Genomic DNA, 21837 nt, shown 5'->3' with positions numbered 1-21837 from the left:
TCTTGGCAACAAGGGCACATAGACTCATATCCAGCTTCTCACTCACTGTAATCCCCAGGTCTTTTTCTGAAGAACTGCCGCTTAGCCAGTCGGTCCCCAGCCTGTAGCGGTGCATGGGATTCTTTCATCTTAAGGGCAGGATGCTGCACTTCTCCTTGTTGAACTTCATCAGATTTCTTTTGGCCCAATCCTCCAATTTGTCTAGGTCACTCTGGACCCTATGCCTACCCTCCAGCAGATCTACCTCTCCCTCCAGCTAGGTGTCATCTGCAAACTTGCTGAGGGTGCAATCCATCCCATCATCATCCATGGTGGGGGGGAGGGGGAAGAGAGCACCCCTCTCCATTTGTGCGGGGTGGAAGAAAGATAAACCTTGTAGACTGCAGAAAATTTTTTGTCTAGAATCTTTAAAAACAACCCCTCCCCCCCCCCCAATAAATATTAAGCAGTATATAACCATGCATGTGATTTGTTGTTTCAGACCTTGGAAACAATGGACACAGGGAAACCTTTTCTTCATGCCTTCTTCATTGACTTGGAAGGCTGTATAAAGACACTTAGATATTATGCTGGGTGGGCTGATAAAATCCAAGGCAGAACTATCCCAGTGGGTAAGTTGAACCATTCCATGTTCACATTTAAAAGCTCCTTTAGTCTGAGATATCAAGTACATTGAGACAGAACCAGTTTAGGGAGTTTCCCTTCTGAAAAAAATCATTCCTCCCTTCCACCCCCCAAATTACTTTATGCCTTTTCCCTTATGGAAAAGCCATAGAGTTTTTAACAGAAGATTATGTATCTCCCTGAGCATTTTGGAACTGCCCTATAGACTTATGAGAATTCTATCCCTGGTTATTGTGCATCCAGTTTCACTGAAACTCAAGATTTCACTGTTGGTGAGAGTGCATTGGAAATCAAAGTTCAAAGGATATTTTTTGAGTACCTTCTTTGTTGTTAGTTAAATTGGGTTTATTGGAGAGAGGCCAGACCTGCTAGCTCAGATCTGTCGGTAATCAAAGTACGTGGCAGACATTCAGTTCCTGGGGATTTGGTCAAGCTCTAGTTTGTAGAGGTATTTAATTGATTTTTGAACACTTGCAGCATTTTTTTTTAAAACTCCTCTGCCAGAGGTTGTGCACAATTCTGTGCTTCATTACACCCATGCCAGCGGATTTAGTGTGAGTAACGGAGGGAAGAATCTATCTGCTCATGTGTGAGCACAGGTGTGGCTTTGGGAAATGACAGGGTGTTTACTTAAGGTAACAAAGGTGTTTGCACGAAGTGAGTGAACAGCTAATTGAAAGTCAGCAGCCTGCTCCTTTCCTTTGCCCTCATGATAGCTGGTGCTTGTCCATGAAGGAAAGAGCACCACAGACAAAGGTTAAAGAGCGGCTCCTTCTGGTAGCTCTGAAGGACTGCACTTGTTCCACCTCTCACCCCACCCTCCACCAGTCAGCATTGATTTAAGGGTAACAGAGTCCAAGCCTATGGCAAATCAGATATTTCTGTCACCCAAGCTTTAATTTGCAGGTCTGTTCTCTATGGAGACTGGCTCTCAGTCTTGTTTGAGATCACTTCCAAAGTGCATAATAACTAGAGTGCCCCCACCCCCACCCCAAATGGAGCTTCATAGAAAGCAAAATTTCTAATGGGCAAATGATTTTATTAAATCTTGTGACAGGAAATTAACACTAAAATATTTTTTGTTTCTATTATCAGAAACAAAATGTTTGATTCTAATTGAATCAAATCAAAACTTTATTTTTGAATCAAATTGAAATAATTTTTTGTTTAAATATTTCTTGTGGCAATTTGTCACACAAAATTTTTTTGAAATTTTTCCCTGGGAAATAAACCCCCCCAACGAATTATCAACACTTATGATTTTTAATTTTCTTTTATTCTTCACTGAAATGAAGAATTACACCAACTGAACGTGTCTGAGCAGCAAGTGTAAGAGAGGAACTGACCCAGTGGAATTGATGTGATGAAAGTCTGGATTTCGAAGGGTTATACCAGTCTGAATTAGAGCAGCACTTGGCTCTCTGTATTTAGCAGAAGATCAGAATTGTTCTGGGGTAGATGCTTCCCATCAGATAATTTTCATCCTTTTTGAAGAGCACCCTGCCTGGGTGGGGGATAGACTGGGTGACTCCACAATCTTCTCAGATTAGCTTCATGTCCTTTAACTAGTTTATATTCATTCTGCCTCACTGGTCTGTTACTTATATACTCATTTTATATTGTTTCCACTATTTAACCCCCCACTAGGGCAGTACATGTGGGTATGTCGCAATATTAGCTTTGATCCCTTACACGTTTTTGTTTTGCAGATGAAAATGTTGTCTGTTTCACCATGCATGAACCGATGGGGGTCTGTGGGGCTATAACGCCGGTAAGTGTAAGACTGTCTAATGTTTTTAGCCAAGAGGTGCTCCTACCCCGAGGGTCCCCTCTAGTTACAAAAATATATATGCATGCCCCCCCCCCCAGCATTGCAGTCATTGCCTTCTGTCGCAGGGCAAGTGTGCCTCATCCTCTCTTGGGGCAGGATAATTACTTCCCCGCGGTCGTGTCCTTACAACCACCTGTTGTCTGGGGGTTGTGTGGACTAATGGCAAAAGTCAGGATGGCTGCGCATGCTCTCAAGGTTGTGTGGCCCAATGGCCAGAGTCAGGGTGATGGGCCCTTCCCACAGGGATGTGAGACCCAATGGCCCAAGTCACTATGGGTTCCCAGTTCAACTGGGGTATATCGCCTAGTGGTCATCAGAGCCCGTGTGGCCACCTGGCTCAGCAAGGTGGTATGGCCTAGCGGCAAGAGTCAGTAGAGCCACTCACTCAGGGCTGTGTGGCCTAGTGGCCAGCATCAGCAAGGTCGCCCTCTCTCAGGGATGTGGGGCCTAGTGGCCAGTCAGTATAACTGCTCCTTCTGTGGGGCTACGTGAACTCGTGGCCTGTCAGGGGAGTGGGCTACCACTCCAGGGTGGGTGGCAGCCTGGTAGAGGGGGCCTGGGCTCTCCCTGCTTCACCAGGTCCCAGTTCAGGGCCCTGTCAGTGCAAGTATGCCTGCCACCAGGTCAGTTGGGAATCCGTCCGAAATACGCTGACTCCACTTGACAACAGAACTAGTGTCCATGAGTTACTTTCTACCCGGTTCCTGATGTTGTGGTCCAAGCGTTGCCATGGTCTCTGGGCTCCTCGATCAGTATGGCTCCCAACAACTCCGCCACTCACTGGGCATCCTCCGGAGTCTCCGCATCCCTGGCTTCTGCTGTCTGGGGCTTCTGTGGTTCCTGGGCTGGAGCTTGCTGCGTGTGTCCTCTCTTTGGTGGTCAGCCCTGAATGAGCTGAGCCTGAGCTGCTCCCTTTTATACCTAATCTCCATCTGGAGCATGCGGAGCAGGGCTGCGGGGGCGTGGCCTCCTTGGCCCAGAGAGTGGAGTTAACCCTCGCAGTACCAGTGCGGGACAAGTGTGCCCCATCACACCCTCCTAGATGAGGAAGTTGAACTGGAGAGCATTCCCTTTGGAGCCTGTTGATGTTGTTTCTTGACTCATCAGAAGGAATTAACCTATGGCGTTCTGAACGGCTCTTTGGCATAGAAGGCTGGATCTCAAGATCAAGTGTCAGTCTCCCATATGGCACTTACATAAAAGTAACCAGTGACCCATCCATGATCATCTGCTATTCTTACCTCTTGATCCTTTTCTTATTGAGTGGTTGCAAGGTAGTTGTCCTGATAGTTACAGTTGTTGACTGGCTGGGAGGCATTGTGGTTTGTTTAGTTTTTAAATGGTCATTTGCCATTGTTTGTTTTATAGCTGATCAATACCATTTTCCTTTTCCTGGTGGGTTTGTTTCTGATGCTGAGAAACTCTGGCTAGTACTTGGAATTCCTCAGTTCTTCAGCAAGTGGTATTAGCTTTATTTAAATAGGCAGCCAGAATTTACAGCTGTAGAGGAGCCGCAATGGTTGTCAAGTGCTTTTGGACATCTGTGTTAGAGGCAAAGAGTAGTGTGTAAGCTACTTTGCTGTGGGAGTCTGTTGGGGAAGGTCAGAGGAAGATCTCGGGCCAGTGTTGTGGAGGGTGAACCAGACTAAAACAACTCAGTGTTTTTGGTGGGATGCTGGAGACTTTGAGCCTGATCCAGTTTGCATTAATGTCAATGGAAGATTTTGCTACTAACTTCAGTAGGAACAGGATCAGGTCCCTCGTGACTGACTTCTGACCTAGATCTTGGGGTTGAATGGACTGTTTATTTTTGCCTGAGAGGGGTGACTGCAGAGGGATTGGGAGACAGAATAGGAGAGTGTCCTGTAGATCAGTGTTTCCCAAACTTGGGATGCCGCTTGTGTAGGGAAAGCCCCTGGCGGGCCGGGCCAGTTTGTTTACGTGTCGCGTCTGCACATCTGGCTGATCGCGGCTCCCACTGGCTGCAGTTTGCTGCTCCAGGCCAATGGGAGCTGCTGGAAGCGGTGCAGGCTGAGGGACGTACTGGTAGTTAGCAGAGGCCTAACAGTTATAGAATCATAGCACTGGAAGGGACCTCGAAGTCATCTAGTCCAGTCCTCTCACTCATGGCAGGACTAAGTATTATCTAGAGCTTCCCTGACAGGTGTTTGTCTAACCTGCTTTTAAAAATCTCCAATGATGGAGATTCCACAACCTCCCTAGGCAATTTATTCTAGTGCTTAACCATTCTGACAGTTAGGAAGTTTTTCCTAATGTCCAACCTAAACCGCCCTTGCTGCAAGTTAAGCCCATTGCTGCTTGTCCTGTCCTCAGAGGTTAAGAACAACAATTTTTCTCCCTCTTCCTTGTAACAACCTTTTATGTACTCGACAACTGTTCACATGTCCCCTCTCTTGTCCAGACTAAACAAACCCAGTTTTTTCAGTCTCCTCTCACAGGTCATGTTTTCTAGACCTTTTAATCATTTTTGTTGCTCTTCTCTGGACTTTCTTCAATTTGTCCACATCTTTCCTGAAATGTTGGGCCCAGAACTGGACACACTGCTCCAGTTGAGGCCTAAGAGTAAGCGATTAAGTACTTACTCTTGTGCTAATTTATCTAGGGTTATAAAATTAAGTGCTTTGAAATAAACTAACCACAAAAGAACAAACCCAGTGGAATTATTTGGAGATTTTTAATGTGTAGCCATGAGGTTACCCTCATTAACGTACTGGGAAGACTGGGAAATGTATTGCTGCAAATAGCTATGTCAGCAAATTGGAACTCCAGTTGTGGTTTCCTGGATAGCCATGCATGGACATGGGGCTGGTATTCAGTCAGTTATGGTCCTGTGGTGTGGCTGTGCAGCGGAAGGAGGCCTGAGGTATAAAATAATAAGATGTAAATCCAACTTTTAGCTGGGACATCGGGATGACAAAGTATGTGGCAGCCCAGAATGGCATCTCCACTTATGAGTTTCTCCAGTTACGTTTCTTTCCAGCTCCACTTCTAACGGCCTCTGCAGGCTGTGACTAATGCACAATGTAAGGCTGCAAGTATGTACAATGCAGGAAATGATGGTACTTACACGCATGTAGATTGATTTTTCTACTTCAATTCTATTTGTCTGTCCTAACTACAGCTCATAAAGTCTCTGTGCTTCACCAATCTCCAGCTCAGTAAAACTTCTTCCATAGTTGTCTGAGTAAGAGAACCTGTCATTCGTGCCTGGTGCAATTTGTACTCTAAACTTTTTTCAAAGGCGATTACCTGTGTAACCCACCCATGAGTCCTTTGTAATGGTGGAGATCTTCCTAGTCGTTTTATTTTCTCTGAAAGCAAAGGGAAATGCTGCAGAGGTCAGTAGGAGCTGACTGGCACAAATTTGATCAGCTTTCTGCTCTCTTTCAGTGGAACTTTCCATTGCTCATGCTTGTTTGGAAGATGGCACCAGCACTGTGCTGCGGGAACACACTGGTTATTAAACCAGCTGAGCAGACGCCCCTCACTTCCCTCTACATTGGTTCCTTAGTCAAGGAGGTAAGAAATCTTAGCAGCACATTCAAGGAGTTTATCCGGGTTATTGTTTCTCATAGGCAGTGGGTCCAGTTCAAAAGGCAGCTGTAGCCATTGTCCGCTCCCAAAGATGTTGCTGCCAGCTCTGTTCAATGCCAGACCTAGAAACAACCTCCTCTTTTTCTTTCCAACTTTTATCTCCTGATCTCTGTGCATGAATGCCCTAATTCACCAAGGTACTTATGCAAGTGTCCAGTGTTAAGCATGCAAGTAGTCCCAGTAACTTCAATGGGATCAGGCTAGCCATATGCTTAAAGTTGGGCATGTGTTGGGCACGTATCTTGCTGAAATGGTGCCTACATCACCAGGTATGTCGTATTTTTTTCTCTTTTCTAATACGTTTAGTGAGACTATTTGGAGCTAAATTCCGCCCCCCTTATTCATGTTATTGGAATTGTCCCATAAATTGTGGGACTGATCACAAAGCAGGATACTACTTGGCATGAGTACAGGTGGCAGAATTTGGCCCTTAAAATATGGGACTGGATCCTGCAGCTGCTTCATGCACAGAAATTGCATTACATCATCGTGACCGTTTTATTACGATTGACTTATGAAAGTGTGCCTGGTGCTTAACAGAGAACGAAGATCTAGTCCCCATAACCGAGCATAGGGGTTATGACTCAGGGCCCTAATCCTGCATGGAAAATAATGCAGGTGCAGCCATGTGCCCCCACAGTTCTTGGCTGAAAGATCAGGACCCAAGGCCCTCCCAGGAAAATACATTTCAGATATATGGCCTAAATCTTCCTAAACCAGGGAGTTGACTTCACCCCCGGTGCAAGCCCACTGACATCAATGCAGTTAAGCCAAGGATGAATATGTTCCCCACCATGGAAGCCACCAACTCATTCAGCCAGCCTTTACTCACATGGGCCTCAATTTTACCCAGCCTGGCCTAAACAAGCCAGTTGTCCTATTAAAGTCAATGTCACTTAAACACAGATCTAAAGTTATACGTGTTCTTATGTGCTTTGCTGAAGTGTTGCCATACGCAGTCCCAAAGACAATGCTTATATGGCCACATGCATCTCTTGCTCGCTTTAATTTTTTTTTAAGTGGTTTAGCAAATACCCAGGAGTTTAAACCAATGTTCCTGGCAGAGTGAGCAGCAAAGTGTTGAACATCCTTTGTTTCCTCTCTCCTTTTTCCCAAGCTGGAGTAGGCAAGCTAGACAACCATCAAAATCTTAAAACCTTACCCAGAAGAAAGTAGAATTTTCCAAGGCAATTTATAACCAAACCATGTTCCTTTCCCCCCGCCCCTCCCCCACACCTCAGATGCATTAAAAAGAATCTCACGTAAGTTACACAAATAACTCTACTAGTACAGGTGCAGTCTCTTATTAGCTTCATGAATGTGTGTACTAGAAGAATCCACAAGAAATGAAGGGAGCTGAATAACGATTGACTCATGGGATACTAGGCAAGCAGGTTGTGTGCCTGCACTTCCCAGTCAGAAATGGAGACTGGCCAGCCTAGAAATACGCCTCGTCGCAGCAGCCCACGTTTCAGAGAGCAATAAACAGATCAGCTGGGTCAAGACTTTGGCTTGCATTTCACTAGAATTTTACCAAAGCTTTGCCTATTGTCGTTGTGCCAGAACACACAAAATGGCTGCCATATGTTAATACATTATAAATGTGGTGAAAACTGGTGCAAGACTCTTACCATCTGCTCTCTTGGAGCTAGTGAAAAAAACCACATCATCTAGTGGTGTCTTACTGGCATCTTAATCCTCCTGGCCTGTGAAGAACCACAAGAGGCAACCTCAGGATCTTTCTGCTCAAAACAAACTTTAAAGGGCCAAATTTTGCCTTTAGTCATCCACTGACTAGGGTTGTATAGCTGTGGCTGAAGGCTAAATTTGGCCGGAAGACTTTTTTGTTATAACAGCAGAGCTGTGAAATACAAATCCTCCAATAATTCTCCTGGTGATTCCAGGCACTTAATTGTGGCTCTTCTTTTCATCATGTCCAATCCAGTAGGTAGCAAGCAGCACAGTCCTGGGAAGAACAACGAGGAGTCCTTGTGGCACCTTAGAGATTAACACATTTATTTGGGCATAAGCTTTCATAGCCCACGCAAGCTTATGCCCAAATAAATGTTAGTCTCTAAGGTGCCACAAAGACGACTTGTTGTTTTTGCTGATACAGAGTAACACGGCTGCCCCTCTGAAACCTGAGTGCTGGAATAGGTCATGAAAACCATTCTAAATCTGGCAAGTTGTCCGCTTGCTTTTGATTTCAAACCTTTGTGTGCTACATGCCTCATTCTTAAAAAGTACTAAGCATACCTTGGGGTTTGATGAACATTTGGGCCCTGATTCTGGTTTCCATGTGACCGCTTACGTGAGAAAAGTCGTGCACGTAGGTAAAGTGTTTGCAGGATGGGGGGAAGGGGGTTGGTTAATTTGCTGGGGCATTGAGAGGCTCAGCTGATTAATGTTTAGAAAGTTCTTTTGAGATGCTCAGATAGAAAACACTATAGAAATTATTTCCATTGAGTGATGGTAAATCCTCCATATAGGAGCATATCCTGGTTTTTAGTCCAAGCAAACTGGAGTGCTGGGAGGAAATCTGAATGGTTCTGATTGCCCTATTTCTATAGTCTAATCTCTAACTTCATTTTCAGGTGGGCTTTCCTCCCGGTGTGGTAAACATAGTGCCAGGATATGGCCCCACAGCGGGGGCAGCCATTTCTGCCCATCAGAACATTGACAAAATAGCTTTCACTGGATCAACAGAGGTAGGTGATCACTTTCTGCTTAAACTTGCCTTTAGCCTTCCTGAGTTACTGGACACTGCTCTTGGCAAGGAGCAGTATTTCTCAGGTAGAAGGGCTATCTGGGAAGCTCAGACCATTGTAATTTCAGTGATACTCAGTGCTTTGGGGGGGGGGGGGAAATCTGCTTGGTGGGATTTTTCAGAGGTTTTGGGCCATGGTCTGACGCTGCTCCTACTGTAGTCAATGACCCCTGACTTCTGTCAAAGCAGTTAGGCCAACATTTAATGCTTTTGAAAATCTCTACATTTTTTTTAAACCTTAAACCAAAATTCTGAAGGTCCATCACGAATGGTGCGTAGTCTATAAACAAGGTGATCTGCTGGAGCGGTCATTAGTATCATAACGATTTAAAAATCACATTATCTGAAATGACCTGGCATTCACCAGTTAGACGTCAGCACTGGCCAACAAGATTGCGTAACTATAAAACAATGTTATATTCATATTAAACAATTCTACTGCTGTTTTAATCACACGCTAGTTATTGAGTCTTCTACAAAAATATAACCCAGCGCTACATCCATTCTGGGCCAAATCCTGATCCCATTGGAGTCCAAGTCAATGACACAATTTGTTATGAAAGGGACTGAGAGTTGAACCCTCTAACAGTAGAAATGGTATAGTACAAACACCTTCAACCCAATGTTTTCCCCTCCCTTTAAATTTAGATAACTACAATTAAAATATCACAGCAATAAGAATCCTTTTGGGCTGTACGTGCAAGATAGAGATGTACACCTGCTTTGAACAGGGAAAATGACCTCTCCGAGTGCTCACTTGGGGTTAGCTGGTCTGTCTTGCTCTTTTTGTTGTCTGTTAGTACTGAGCAAATAATTGACAACCAACTTGCATACTGAGTTTCACTTTCAGTGAGGCTTTGAGATAGATATTTGCTACTAAAACCTGAGCGTGCTAATGGCAGGCCGAAAGAGAGAACACAAGGGCGGTGAATGCTGCTGTTCAAACTTGTAGGCAAATTTTGATTCAGTTTTTTTCACTAGTTGCTTAGCAACTTTGCCCCTGTAATATTATTGCAATAAAATCTATAGCAATGTATATGCAGCATGTGTATATCCTCATCTGCTGCATGACAAAGGGCAGCATCCAATAAAGGAAGGTGCTTATGCCAAGGATCTACGTGTGTTGGCTATTCAACCAGGCCATGTGTTGGACTTGGGGTTTTTTTTCATTTTCTTTTGAGTAGTCACCTCCTACTTGAGCATTCTTCCAACTCCTCATTTTGACATTCACCACATGCTTTTTATAATTTGCATAATTATGATAAATTACACTGAGCTGCCTTCTCCAACACCAGAGGGGTGTGTCATTTTAAAGGTTCGAAGACATGCTGAAGGCCAAATGTTTTGTGTTTAACAGCACCATCTAGTGGCTTATCATATATGTGTGCATTCCCATTGGTTATCCCACCGGGAACACTGCATGGAGCATCCTTGTTCCTTGTGAAGATTGTAGTATAAATATGAATGGGATCAGCAGCATGCTCATGTTGGATATTGCCCTTCATTTGATTCTCTGTATAATTAGACAAACTATGTAAAATACATAGAAATAATTAACTTTGTAGGCTAAGAATAATATATCATCAAAATCAGGCTCTCTTTGTTCTAAAATCCTATAAACTTTCTTGTTTTTGTAACACATAGTCTGGCCTATTATGGATCCACTTTGTTCATTTTTTTTTAACAAATCTGTCATCACAAGAAAATGTATTGGATATCCTCTTTCTTAAGGTTCGGGCTGAAATCCTGGCTCCATCCAAGTCAGTGAGAGGTTTTCCATCAACTTCATTGGAGTCAGGATTTTACGCGTGGTGGTTTATCTTTGAGTTGTGGGTGGGCATTTAAAAATTTGAAGTGCTCTGATACAGTAATGAGGGCCATACTGAGTACATTCGGTAGGTAGATATTTCTAACCCGTTTCACTTCCTGGTTCTTGTGCATTAGCATCATGCTTTAATATTTGGGTGCAAATACTGCAGGTGAATGTTTAAATCAAAATGAACGTGGGGCAGGGGAGAATGAAAACATATTTTTAAAAATGTTTTCGGTTAACATAAATACATAACAATTTTGATCTTCAATTACCTGACAGTGTTTTCTAGCTTCCTACTTTTTCAGTGAGTTTAATTTATTCCTAATCAAGCAGCTACCATATAATAATGTCTCTCTTACCCTGTTAGCTTTATAGCAAGTTATGTTAATTTTCAGCAGAAAACAGCTTTCTGTTTCTATTCTCTTGAGGGCTAGCCGGGTAAGCTAATGGCAGGACTCTGCACTGCTAATTGGAAGGACCAGGTCCACTTCTGGTTTGGGAATCTTGCTCTGGTTATAAAGGTAGCAGATGAAACTTGAGTGTAGCAATGAACTCTTCAGCTGATTGACACTTATGTTCTTTTTACTCTTCTGATTCAACAAGATCTGAATGTTTCTCCCAGGCACAAAACTGAGTACAAGGTTAAGAGGACATACCATTCACATACCATAGATTCAAGGAGCACAATCTCTTTAGCGGAACAAAGAGGAGGCTGAGGAGTAACTTGGTCACAGTTTTTAAATGCATGTTTGGGGAACAAACATTTGATAATGGACTCTTCAGTCGAGCAGGCAAGGTTAAACAAAAGCCAATGGCTGAAATTTGAGCCTAGACTGATTCGGACAGAAAACAAGGCCTGCATTTTTAACGGCCAAGATAGTTCACCATTGGAACAACCTATGAATTCTCCATCACTGGAAATTCTTCAATCAAGATTGGATGTTTTTTCTAAAAGATAAGCTGTAGTTCAAACATGAATTGTTTGGAGGAAGTTTGGTGATCTGTGTTATGCAGGAAGACAGACTAGATGATCACAGTGGTTGATTTCAAATAATCTTGTCAGAAAATACTAGGGGAAAATTCAAATGAAACCATTTTTTGTTTGGTATTTTTGGTTCAAAAATTTTCATGGAAAAAACTTTTTTTGGCGGGGGGGGACCAGCCCTAATTATATGACCATTGTAAATTCCTAGGACAATTCATTCTGTAGCCAAAAAGTAAAACCTGTCCTGTGGTAGTAGATATACTAATACCAGAGACCGAATCCCTTCTTTAAGTACAAAACTCACCTCATTAAGTATGGAGCCATGACTGGTACCTTCATAACAAATGGCAGGGTGTCACCTGATAGATTGTACTTTTATAAGAACAGTAGTCCATTAGCAATACTTCCTGCATTGTCCAATTAGGGGCCTGATCCTGCAGCCCTTACTCTGTCCAAAAAATGACTTCCGGGGGACTGCGTGCATAGGTAAGAACTATACAATACCAGGCCTCTACATTTCAGTTATATCTAAGACAAATGATAAATATTTGTGATCTTAAAATTGCAAGACCCACCTTGGATGGCTCAGTACCTTGTAGAAGCAGCTGGTGAGAACTAGAAAATTCAGAGATTGGAAACCTGGAATAATTATTTTATAATTCTAGCAGTTTCACAGCCTGTCCTGCTCTTGTTAACATCATGCATTTTATGATGCTTTGAATGAAGTCATTTTTTTTTTGAGGAATAAACCTGTGCCCTGTGAATCCCAATGCCATAGGTTGGAAAACTGATCAAGGAAGCGGCCTCTAAAAGTAATCTCAAACGGGTGACACTGGAGCTTGGAGGGAAGAACCCCTGCATTGTGTGTGCGGATGCTGACTGTAAGTATTTGTCACATTGCAATTCAATAATTTTCTAGCCTCAGTGGCCAGCACAGCACCGCTAGTGGCTCCCATGTAACCTCACAGGGCTCCAGCAGAGGACGCAGTGTGGTCCAACTTGCCACAAAGCCTGGCAGAAACTCCTTTGCCAGAGGGTGTGCTACGCTGCTCCCTGCACCAGCCAGGTGCCTGGCTGCAAAAGGAGGGTTCACGTAAACAGGAGCGGACTGTTCTGAATGCTGCCCTCCCTGGGGGGGGTGACCCACTGGGAAGAGCCCTGCTGGCTGAGGCTGCAAAGATGGTGTATTGTATCAGTGCAGCCCTGCTCGGCTGGCCACACAATTTGCTCAGCCAGCACTCCTGCACTGACTCGTTCTAGTCTCCCTGAAAAAAGAGAAGCTGCAGCTGCTTTATGTAAAGGCAGCATCCTTCCCACAAAACTTCCCACCACAGGGGATAAGGACTAAATTCTGCCATCCTTAATGGGATGACTAGTGGGGAATAAGCTACTACTCCGTGTTAGTCAAGGTGACAGAACTGGGACCTTAGCTGAGACGTGCAACTTGAGACTGTGCCAGGAGGAAGGATGGTGGTGCTAGGGTGACCAGATGAGATGAAGAAAATATTGGGACACATGGGGCGGGTGGGGGCACGGGTCCGCCGCTGGAGCGCAAAAAAAAAAAAAAAAATGCTGAGTGCTGCCGGCGGAGCGAAATATCGAGACAAATTGTGTCCCAACCAAAGATCGGTCGGGACGCGGGACAACCACCCAAATATTGGGACGGTCCTGATTTTATCAGGACACCTGGTCACCCTAGATGGTGCAGACGGTCAGAAGATTTGGTCGTGTCTGGCTGCTTACAGGGAGCTTGCTTTCTTGATATTTTTATAGGCCTCCTTGAAGTAAGTTTTTTTTGAGGAAGCATTGAGAGGGGGAGCTGGTAATGAGGGAGTTTCAACAAGTCATGTTAATTTCTGGTTTAAGTCAGTAGAACGCCTCACTCTGTCTGTGGTGACCTTTCCATTCCAGTGGACTTGGCGGTCGAATGTGCCCATCAAGGAGTTTTCTTTAATCAAGGCCAGTGCTGCACTGCTGCCTCTCGAGTATTTGTGGAGGAGCAGGTCTACCCGGAATTTGTCAAGCGCAGCGTTGAGTACGCCAAGAAACGACTCATTGGAGACCCATTCGATGCCAAAACTGAACAAGGGCCACAGGTAATGATGTGCTTGAGAATAGTTTTCTGTTCTCCTGGTGCAAGTGTTGTTCATGTGAGAGCTGAAGTCCTGATCCAGCGATAATAAGTCATTTATTGTTTCTTCTCTCCGTTCTAAACATCAATTAATCATGATGGTTGACATGTTGGCTCTTTCTATAAATGAACTGAAAGCTTGATAAAGAAATTTACACAAGTAATGCAAAACCTGTTACGGCACAGGGAGTATTTTGTGCGGGCAGAGCATGGTAGCTGCAGATGTGTTATAATTCAGCTATAAAATACTGATGCTACCTCATCACAGGGTAATCTATAGAAGTGGAAAACAAAACCTCTAATGCCCGGGGGGGATTAAGCAGAGTCCGTAGAAGGCAGGAGGATGCCAAGCTGACCTGAATATCAGCCTTGCCAACATTTCAGGCTTTTACACCTCTTCTTATTCCTTCCAAGGAAGCCATAAAGATCCACGATTGAGAGCAATATTTCTTCTTCTCCTAGGTCAACCAGTTATTAATAAAACATAACAAACAGAACTTGTGCTCTGCCAAAGGTAAATGGGAAAATGCCACTCCAGAAGTTTCACGGCTTGTTCTAACTCTGGAATCCATAATTTTCAGTTGCTTCTGACTTTTCTTAACACTGACTAGAAAGTCTTAGGCCGTCGCCATGATGGCCTTGTATGAAATAGGCAGGTTCTACTTACAGTTGGAGTTCTGAAATCAATGAGGGCTCAGTTCTGCCAGCCATTCTGACTGTGCATAAAGACTTACTCGTGCAAGTCATGGCTTTGAAATCATTGGGCTGCTTGCATGAGTAAATTACGACTCAAGGTGAATAAGGATGGCAGAATGGGACCCTTGATAACAGGTATGCGGTAATTAAAGAATTCTACCTAATGGCTAGTGCGATAAGACCAGATTCTGATATCTTTGCCTAGGCCTGGTCTACCTCTAAAATTAAGATCAACATAGCTACATTGCTCAGTGGTGTGAAAAATTCGTATGCCTGAGCGCTGACCTATGCCCCTGGTGTAGAGGCAGTTAGGTCAATGGAAGAATGCTTCTGTCAACCTAGCTATTGCCACCTGAGGGGAGAGATGAACTACTGCAACTGGGGGAGGAAAAAACCAACCTTCTGGCCCTGTAGGAAGCATTTATGCTACAGTGGCACAGCTACAGTGCTGTAGTGTAGACATGGCCTTACATTAAGCAACACCTTCCTTTGCAAACAGTCCCATTTGAAGCCAGTGGAATTGCTTGCAGAATAAGGGCTGGTCTACACTCAAAACACTGCAGCCGCACTGCTTCAGCGACGTAGGCTGACATGAGGGGTTCTCCCATTGGCCTAGGTAATCCACCTACCGGAGAGGCGGTAGCTAGGTTGACGGGAGAGTTCTGTCAACCTTGTGCTGTCTACACTAGGTCAGTTTAACAGTGTTGCTCGGGGGTGGATTTTTCATGCCCCGCCCTGAGTGATGTAGTTGTATCGACCTAATTTCCTCGTGTAGACCAGGCCTTAGTTGATATTCAGTGAGAGTGAAGGTACCTCGGACTGAAAGCTCCTAAGGGCTGGGGCTGTCTTTTTATTTTGTGTTTGTACAGCACCTAGCACCACAGGATCCTGGTCCATAAATAGGTCCTATAGTAATACAGCTGATAGTGGCTAGTAGCGAAGTTGGGGTGCTCACTGACTCTCACATATAACAGGACCACATGTCCTATTTCTCCTGTTCTATCTGACCTGATGCATATGCTCTTTCCCTCTCTCCAGCATGTCTGCGTGCCAACCATCTAAACAAGAGGAGACCCAAGATAGGGAGTGGAGTGGGGGAGGCTGTTTTCAGAGCTTTCATGTGGTTCCTGACACATACTGTGGGGTTGTCACATGGTGAGTTAGCACGCGGCAAGTCAGGGCATGAAACTACAGCGCATTAGCTTGCCGTGTGCTAAGTGACTGTGGTGACCCTGCTACAGCACACTAAAAAAGTTCTGTAGTGCACTTGGGAATGGGAGTGCGTCCAAGTGCACTATGGAAAATTTTTAGTCTGTGGCAGCAGAGTCCTGCCAGCCAGCTGGTGTGCAGCAAGTTAGCATGCTGTAGATTCACACCCTGGCTTGCTATGCAGTAACTTGCCATGTAGACAAGCCCTATGTGTAGCAATTTAAAATGAATGCAGAGGATGAAATGTTGGGAAATCCTCTGCCATTTCATGGACTTGGGGTTTGTACTCTATGAAATGAGACTGTAGAAAGCTAAGCAAAGAGCTGTGCTGAGATGGGCGGGGCATGGGGACTGAAACAGGTCAGCAAAAGCTCTGCTCAGGGTTTCAGTGCTACTCAGCTCATCAATATTTCACATTTGAATGTGATTTCTCTACAAAGCCTAGTGAGTTCGCTGGCTGGCTGCAGATCTGAACTACTCTGCAGCATACATGGCATCCATCAAGAGTTGTCTGAGCCAAGTGCTGATTTCACATGCAGACCCAGGGAATTCTGGGGCTTGGGGGTTGAGTGACTGTAGGGAATAATACAGTAAGTCAGCGCAAGCTGCAAACTTGCTACCTAATCCATTGATAAATGGTACCTGGCAGACAATATTTGGTTGTGTTAAAACCCTAATAGAGTAGGTCAGATTACCACTGTCCACCAATATCTCATAAGAATGGGCAGATTGGGTATCTAGTCTGCTTGCACAATTACCTGCCACAGCCAGTGGAGGAAGACAACAGTACAGTGTTCTGCCATGCATTGGTTAGGGGTATTTTACCTTAAATCTTTAGCAGAGATTGAAATGGTCCAGAGTCAGCTAAAGGCCTGGATGAGGCATGCATGTGAGGAGAAACCACACGTAAGAAATGTGTTTTGCTTGGGAAGAAAATGTTGGAGGGACCTTCAGGGGGCCCTACAAAGTTCTGAGTGGTATCTTCAACTCCAGTTAGTCTGATGTGCGTTTGTGGGTTGAATACCTTTCCTTGTAATAAATGAGCAAGACAACACCCATAAAACAAATGAAAGGGAATATTACTTTATGCAACCTGGAGTCACCCTAAGGAATGCACTGGGCAGAAGCTGCTGAGTCAGACATTGGTGCTGGATTTTTAAAAGGCTGGATAATTTCAATAACGTGTAGTTGAGCAAAGCAAGATGATAAAAGAGTAACTAAATCTCTCACATCGGGTCATAAACATCTGCTTATAAAAAAAAATATTGAAATAGTGCAGGCACTAGGAAGGCAAAGCTTCTCCATGTAGACCTTTGCCCAACTGATCAGGTGTGCTATGAGGAGTGGTATTTTTTGTTTTTTCCCCCCAGGTTCTTCTACCATGGTTGTTGGGGGAGGGTGTGTGTGTGTGTGTGTGTATGTATGTGTGTATATATATATATATATAGCTTTTCTCTAACTCAGGTACTGACCACTGCTTTCTGGTTTAGATGGATCAACAGCAAGATTTGTCTTACCAGATCAGGCCTCTTTAATAGAGGGTAAAACCAAAATTAAAAGCTGTAAATAATAAATAGCTCTTGTTTGATCAGAAATATAATATATCAGAATATTTCACAATCTTTAATTTATTTCTCCTCATAATGCCCCTGGGAGGTAGGGCAGGATTAATATTGTACAGATGGGGAAACTGAGGCATAGAGACTAAGTGACTTGCCCAAGGTCACATGGGGAGATCTGTGGAAGACCAGGAAACCGAACCTGAGTTTCCCAGAGTCTACGGTACTGCCCTAACCACTGAACCATCCTTCCTCTCCTTGATTAAAATAGTGGTCAGAGTTAAGAGTCTTGCAAGCTCTAGTTCAAATAACAAGGGTAGGACGGTTAGTGCTTTTATGTTGCTTTTGGAAACAGGTGGTTGTTTTTGCTTTTCCTCAGTGTTTCTTCATCTAACAGGCTTTTGCTTTATAAGAAGTTACAGCTGTACAAATATTCTTGTTTTTTGTGATGTAAAGTGGTTGGTTGACCTAGATTGGTCTTGGCGAGAGACAGGTCAGCATGGAAAGCACTCACAGATACTTTCAAGTTATTCACATGTGGCAACCAGGCAAATAAACAATATGCAAACCACCTGCCAACTCTTGTAAGCGGCACGCAGCATCATCTGTGATAGCAGCCATTTCCCGAGGCAGTACTGTGCATTCTTGAAAGATTTTCTGTCCCCTATTTTACCCTACCCTATGTGTTATATGTGAGTGCAACATATATACTTTGTATTTGCTTTGTGTTTACATTGCAGAGGCAAATTTTGCATGCACTCAGCAACGCATACATTATATTGTGTTTTTTTTCCTTGGCTTCCCAAATATCTCATTATTCCCCAGAGCTCTGATGTTTGTTTTTGGGTAAATTCAGATTGGAAGCATGAGGTCAGAATTAATTATGGAGAACTGTCGCTGGTGGATAATCTAGTGGGGGGTTATATAACTGCGTCTGCTTTGGGCTGGGTCTTGCAAACCCTGACTCGTGCATCCTGATGCACGCATCTACTGAAGTCAAAACAGGACCCTTCTTTGACTAGAGCCCAAATTACTAATGAAAGTTTGTAGCGAGTGGGAAGATTGACAGTCCAATGCTGGATGATTTTGATGTGCACTTGCTATTAAAAACAATTTCCAAAAGCAATAGGCTGTAGTACTGTCCAGCTGAGGGCTGTGGTATGCTTAGATCTTCACTGGTTTAACCTGGTTGGGGACTAACTGTCCTAGGGCTGTCTGGTCCTGCCAGTGTGGAAAAAGGATGACCGCAGACCAGAAATTGTTGCAACACAGTTATGCGTCTGTCTGCATTAGTACCATGGAGGGGGGTGATTGCAGGTCATGTAGATGCACTCGAGTAGTTTTTAAGTGAGGTGAAACTTGGGGGTATGCAAGACAGATCAGACTCCTGAAAGGGGTACAGTAGTAAGGGAGCAGTCCAGAGCCACTGGTGTAGACATACCCTTAGTCTCCAAAAGGCTTGTCTATGTGTGAGTGTTAATTCACATTAAGGGAGGGAGTGAATTTTAAGTGCAATAGGTATTCTGGAATAAGTCCAGGTATAGACAAGTTCTATTAATCGTGCTTAGATATGGTCATTTTCGTAATGTAGCTGAATCCTAAGTGAAATGCAAACCTCAGTAGTACAATCTAACCCTGTGCTGAAGTAGTTTAACCATTGTCCGATAATATAGCTGCAATTGAACTAAGTCTTTGGAATTACAGTGACAACAATAGAGCTGCTGTTCCATGACATGCCTTTTGTATCTGACAGATTGACCAAAAACAGTTTGATAAAATTTTGGAGCTGATAGAAAGTGGGAAGAAAGAAGGTGCCAAGCTGGAGTGTGGGGGTTTAGCCATCGGAGACAGAGGTCTGTTCATAAAACCCACCGTGTTTTCAGAGGTTACCGACAACATGCGAATTGCCAAAGAAGAGGTACAGTACTCCATCGGCGGTTTAGATTTCAGGTCACGTGTAGCAGTCACAGTACAATATTTTAACAGTGCTTTTCCTCGTTATTTTCAGTGACAGTCCCACTAATTTGAACATTTTTCTGCCATGATCTTAGCAGATGTCAAGCAAAATAAACTACTGAAAATTGCAGAATGTATTAAGTTGACAGAGCATCCCAAAAAGCTGCGTGGTGCAGAAATGAATTTGACACATTGGTAATAAGGGGATTTCTGAGGTTTATTTAAAAACTAATCTGATCAATAACCAGAAGTGGAAGTTTAATAGGAGGAGAAAGGGAAGGGGATAATGTCAAAGTTGTTAGAGCCAGAGTGTGAGCGCGTGTTTTTCTTTTATCTGTTTGCATAGTACATACAATTCCTGGGGGTTTCCCCCCAAAAAACCAAGTGCTTTGTTGCCCTTCTTTTTCAAAAAAAAGTGCCAGCAGCACAGGGCTCATGAGCACGCCACAGTAACACATCCGTGTATGAACTTCAGTTATAAGCGTTCAGGAAAGCACCTGTAATCAGGAAAGCTTCTTACACCCCCATTAAAGTCAATGGCACTTATGCTTAAATGTAAACAGGTGCTTATGCTTCCATGTGGTGCTGAATTAGGGTTTCATGGAGTTGCTATAAATGTTGTTACTGAAAGTGAAACCATTTTTAATGGAAGGGCATTGACAGTGTTTTTCTGACTTGCAAATTCAGTAAATTGCAATAATTCAGGCATAGATTTACTGGTTACAGAAATTCCTCACCTGCCTGCTCCCTCTCAATGATCAGAAAATTCTTGGACCATCTAAATCCCCAGTTACATATTATACCTAGTTGGTTAGGTAGGGTACCATGTGCTGTTTTGTGCCCCCTACTGGATGGAATCAGAACTGCTCAACTGTGCATGCCAGGGTTTATGCTGCCCAAAGTTGGGAGAGGTTCCCCTTTGGCTCCAGGGATATGCCCCCTGTGCTTTTGGACATGATGCTCTAAGTTCTAACCCCACTGTTGCCATAAAGCCCTGAGTAGTTGTAGTGCCTCCCAGTGAAATCCTGATATTGGAACTCATGGACAAGTTAGAATATTCCAATAACCTACAAAGAGAAACTTGGTGAGCCCAATAATTGCAGATGTAAACCCTATTCTTCTCTTGCTGATATCCTTGTCTGTGTTGGCTCAGTCATCCTTGTGTCAAAATACTGGGAAAACCAGACTTGTAAGTCAGACACTCTGGTTTTCAGTATTTAATAGCAAGCAAGCTGAAACAAGCGGCCTGTGATTAGACCCCGAGGTTTCCCTTTGAAACAATATTAACTAATGTATTTCCATTGGGGAATAGAATGGGAATAAAGTGGCTGCCAAGGTGTCTGATAGTTTAGCCTAGACCGTTTTATGGGGTCACTTATTGTATACTCCTGGAAAAGAAAGTGTCATCTTGGTGTGTCATATCTGCCATGCAGTCTCTGAAGAACTTGGAAAAATCTCAGTCAGCCTGGGCATGAGTGTCCTAAAAATAGAGAAGAATAAGAGCTGAACGGACAATCCCATGACAAACCTCTTTTTCAAATGAATTACCTCCAGATCCCAAACTCATGATTCATGGGGCTTCTCCAGTTTCATGTCCTGTTACTTTGTCTGCTAGCAAGAGTCCATTAAGAACACGAACCTTAAAAAGGCAGGAATTTGCAGCAACTTGTTTGGAGTCCACCTTTTTGTGAAACAATTGATTAAGCTCTTGCAGGAGATGTCCCTGTGGAAAGCTACGTGTAGGAGCAAGTCTCCATTTCATCAGTGGAGTATCAGCTTGCATAGCATGTGATCATCAGCACATAGAAGTGTCCTGGCATTGCTCTTGTATTGTACTGTGTATGAAACTTCAGCCCACTTATGCTCAGAAAAGTAGGCTTGTACTGTTGTGTGGCTGCAGATTGCCCTTATCAATACATGAGCCAGGTTATGCACCTGCAGAGCTAGTGTATGCAGAAGTGGTGGACAGCCACTTGTGTGTGTTGATACACGCAGCTGATTTTTGCAAAGGTGTAGAAAACCTGGGTGAAAATGTTGTGTAAATGTTGTACATTTCAACTATGGCAAGTGCCTGTTGCGCCCATAGAGAGTTAGTTCTGAATGGAGAAAGAATGAACCATTTTAAACGTATCCAGAACTAACTCTTGCCCATTTTAACTAAATAACTTTTTGCTCATGTAGATTACAAAATGGCATAATGCGAAGGAAAATCTTTAATCTTCAGAGCTTTGCATGGGTCTACTACTGTAGCACCTCACTTCATACTGGGCCTGAACCAGATTCCATTGGCAATCAGTGGGGAGTTTTGTCATTGGCTTCTGCAAGAGCAGGTCTGTCATACAGATTGAAAACATTAAAACACCAAAACTGAAGATGTCCATATAATATTTCTAAGTTTAATTTTCAGAACACTCACTGTTCTTTGGAGAGTAATGCCTGTTTAATTGCTTACAGATTTTTGGACCAGTGCAGTCAATAATGAAGTTCAAAAGTATAGAAGAGGTCATAAAAAGAGCGAATAACACTGAATATGGACTCACAGCAGCTGTGTTCACAAAGAATCTGGACAGAGCTCTGATATTAGCTTCTGCGCTGGAGTCTGGAACAGTCTGGTAAATGTCTGCCTATGGGATTGCAATACACAGAGGTAG

The 21837-nt window shown here is 43.6% G+C and overlaps 1 protein-coding gene across 3 annotated transcripts in view; it reads left to right on the top strand.

Annotated features, from left to right (window-relative positions):
* The window catches only part of ALDH1A3 (aldehyde dehydrogenase 1 family member A3), a 63028-nt gene that overhangs the window by 34530 nt on the left and 6661 nt on the right, over positions 1-21837 (top strand). For all 3 annotated transcript variants that reach the window (XM_039492806.1, XM_039492807.1, XM_039492805.1), the window contains exons 4-11: positions 482-611; positions 2334-2395; positions 5867-5995; positions 8665-8778; positions 12414-12516; positions 13547-13731; positions 18984-19148; positions 21641-21798. In XM_039492806.1, coding sequence (XP_039348740.1) covers positions 482-611; positions 2334-2395; positions 5867-5995; positions 8665-8778; positions 12414-12516; positions 13547-13731; positions 18984-19148; positions 21641-21798 — 1046 coding nt within the window. The remainder of the gene's footprint in view (positions 1-481; positions 612-2333; positions 2396-5866; positions 5996-8664; positions 8779-12413; positions 12517-13546; positions 13732-18983; positions 19149-21640; positions 21799-21837) is intronic.

This window comes from Mauremys reevesii, linkage group 10, assembly GCF_016161935.1.
Source record: "Mauremys reevesii isolate NIE-2019 linkage group 10, ASM1616193v1, whole genome shotgun sequence".
Lineage (NCBI taxonomy): Eukaryota > Metazoa > Chordata > Testudines > Geoemydidae > Mauremys > Mauremys reevesii.
This window is presented reverse-complemented; position numbering and strand designations above follow the sequence as displayed.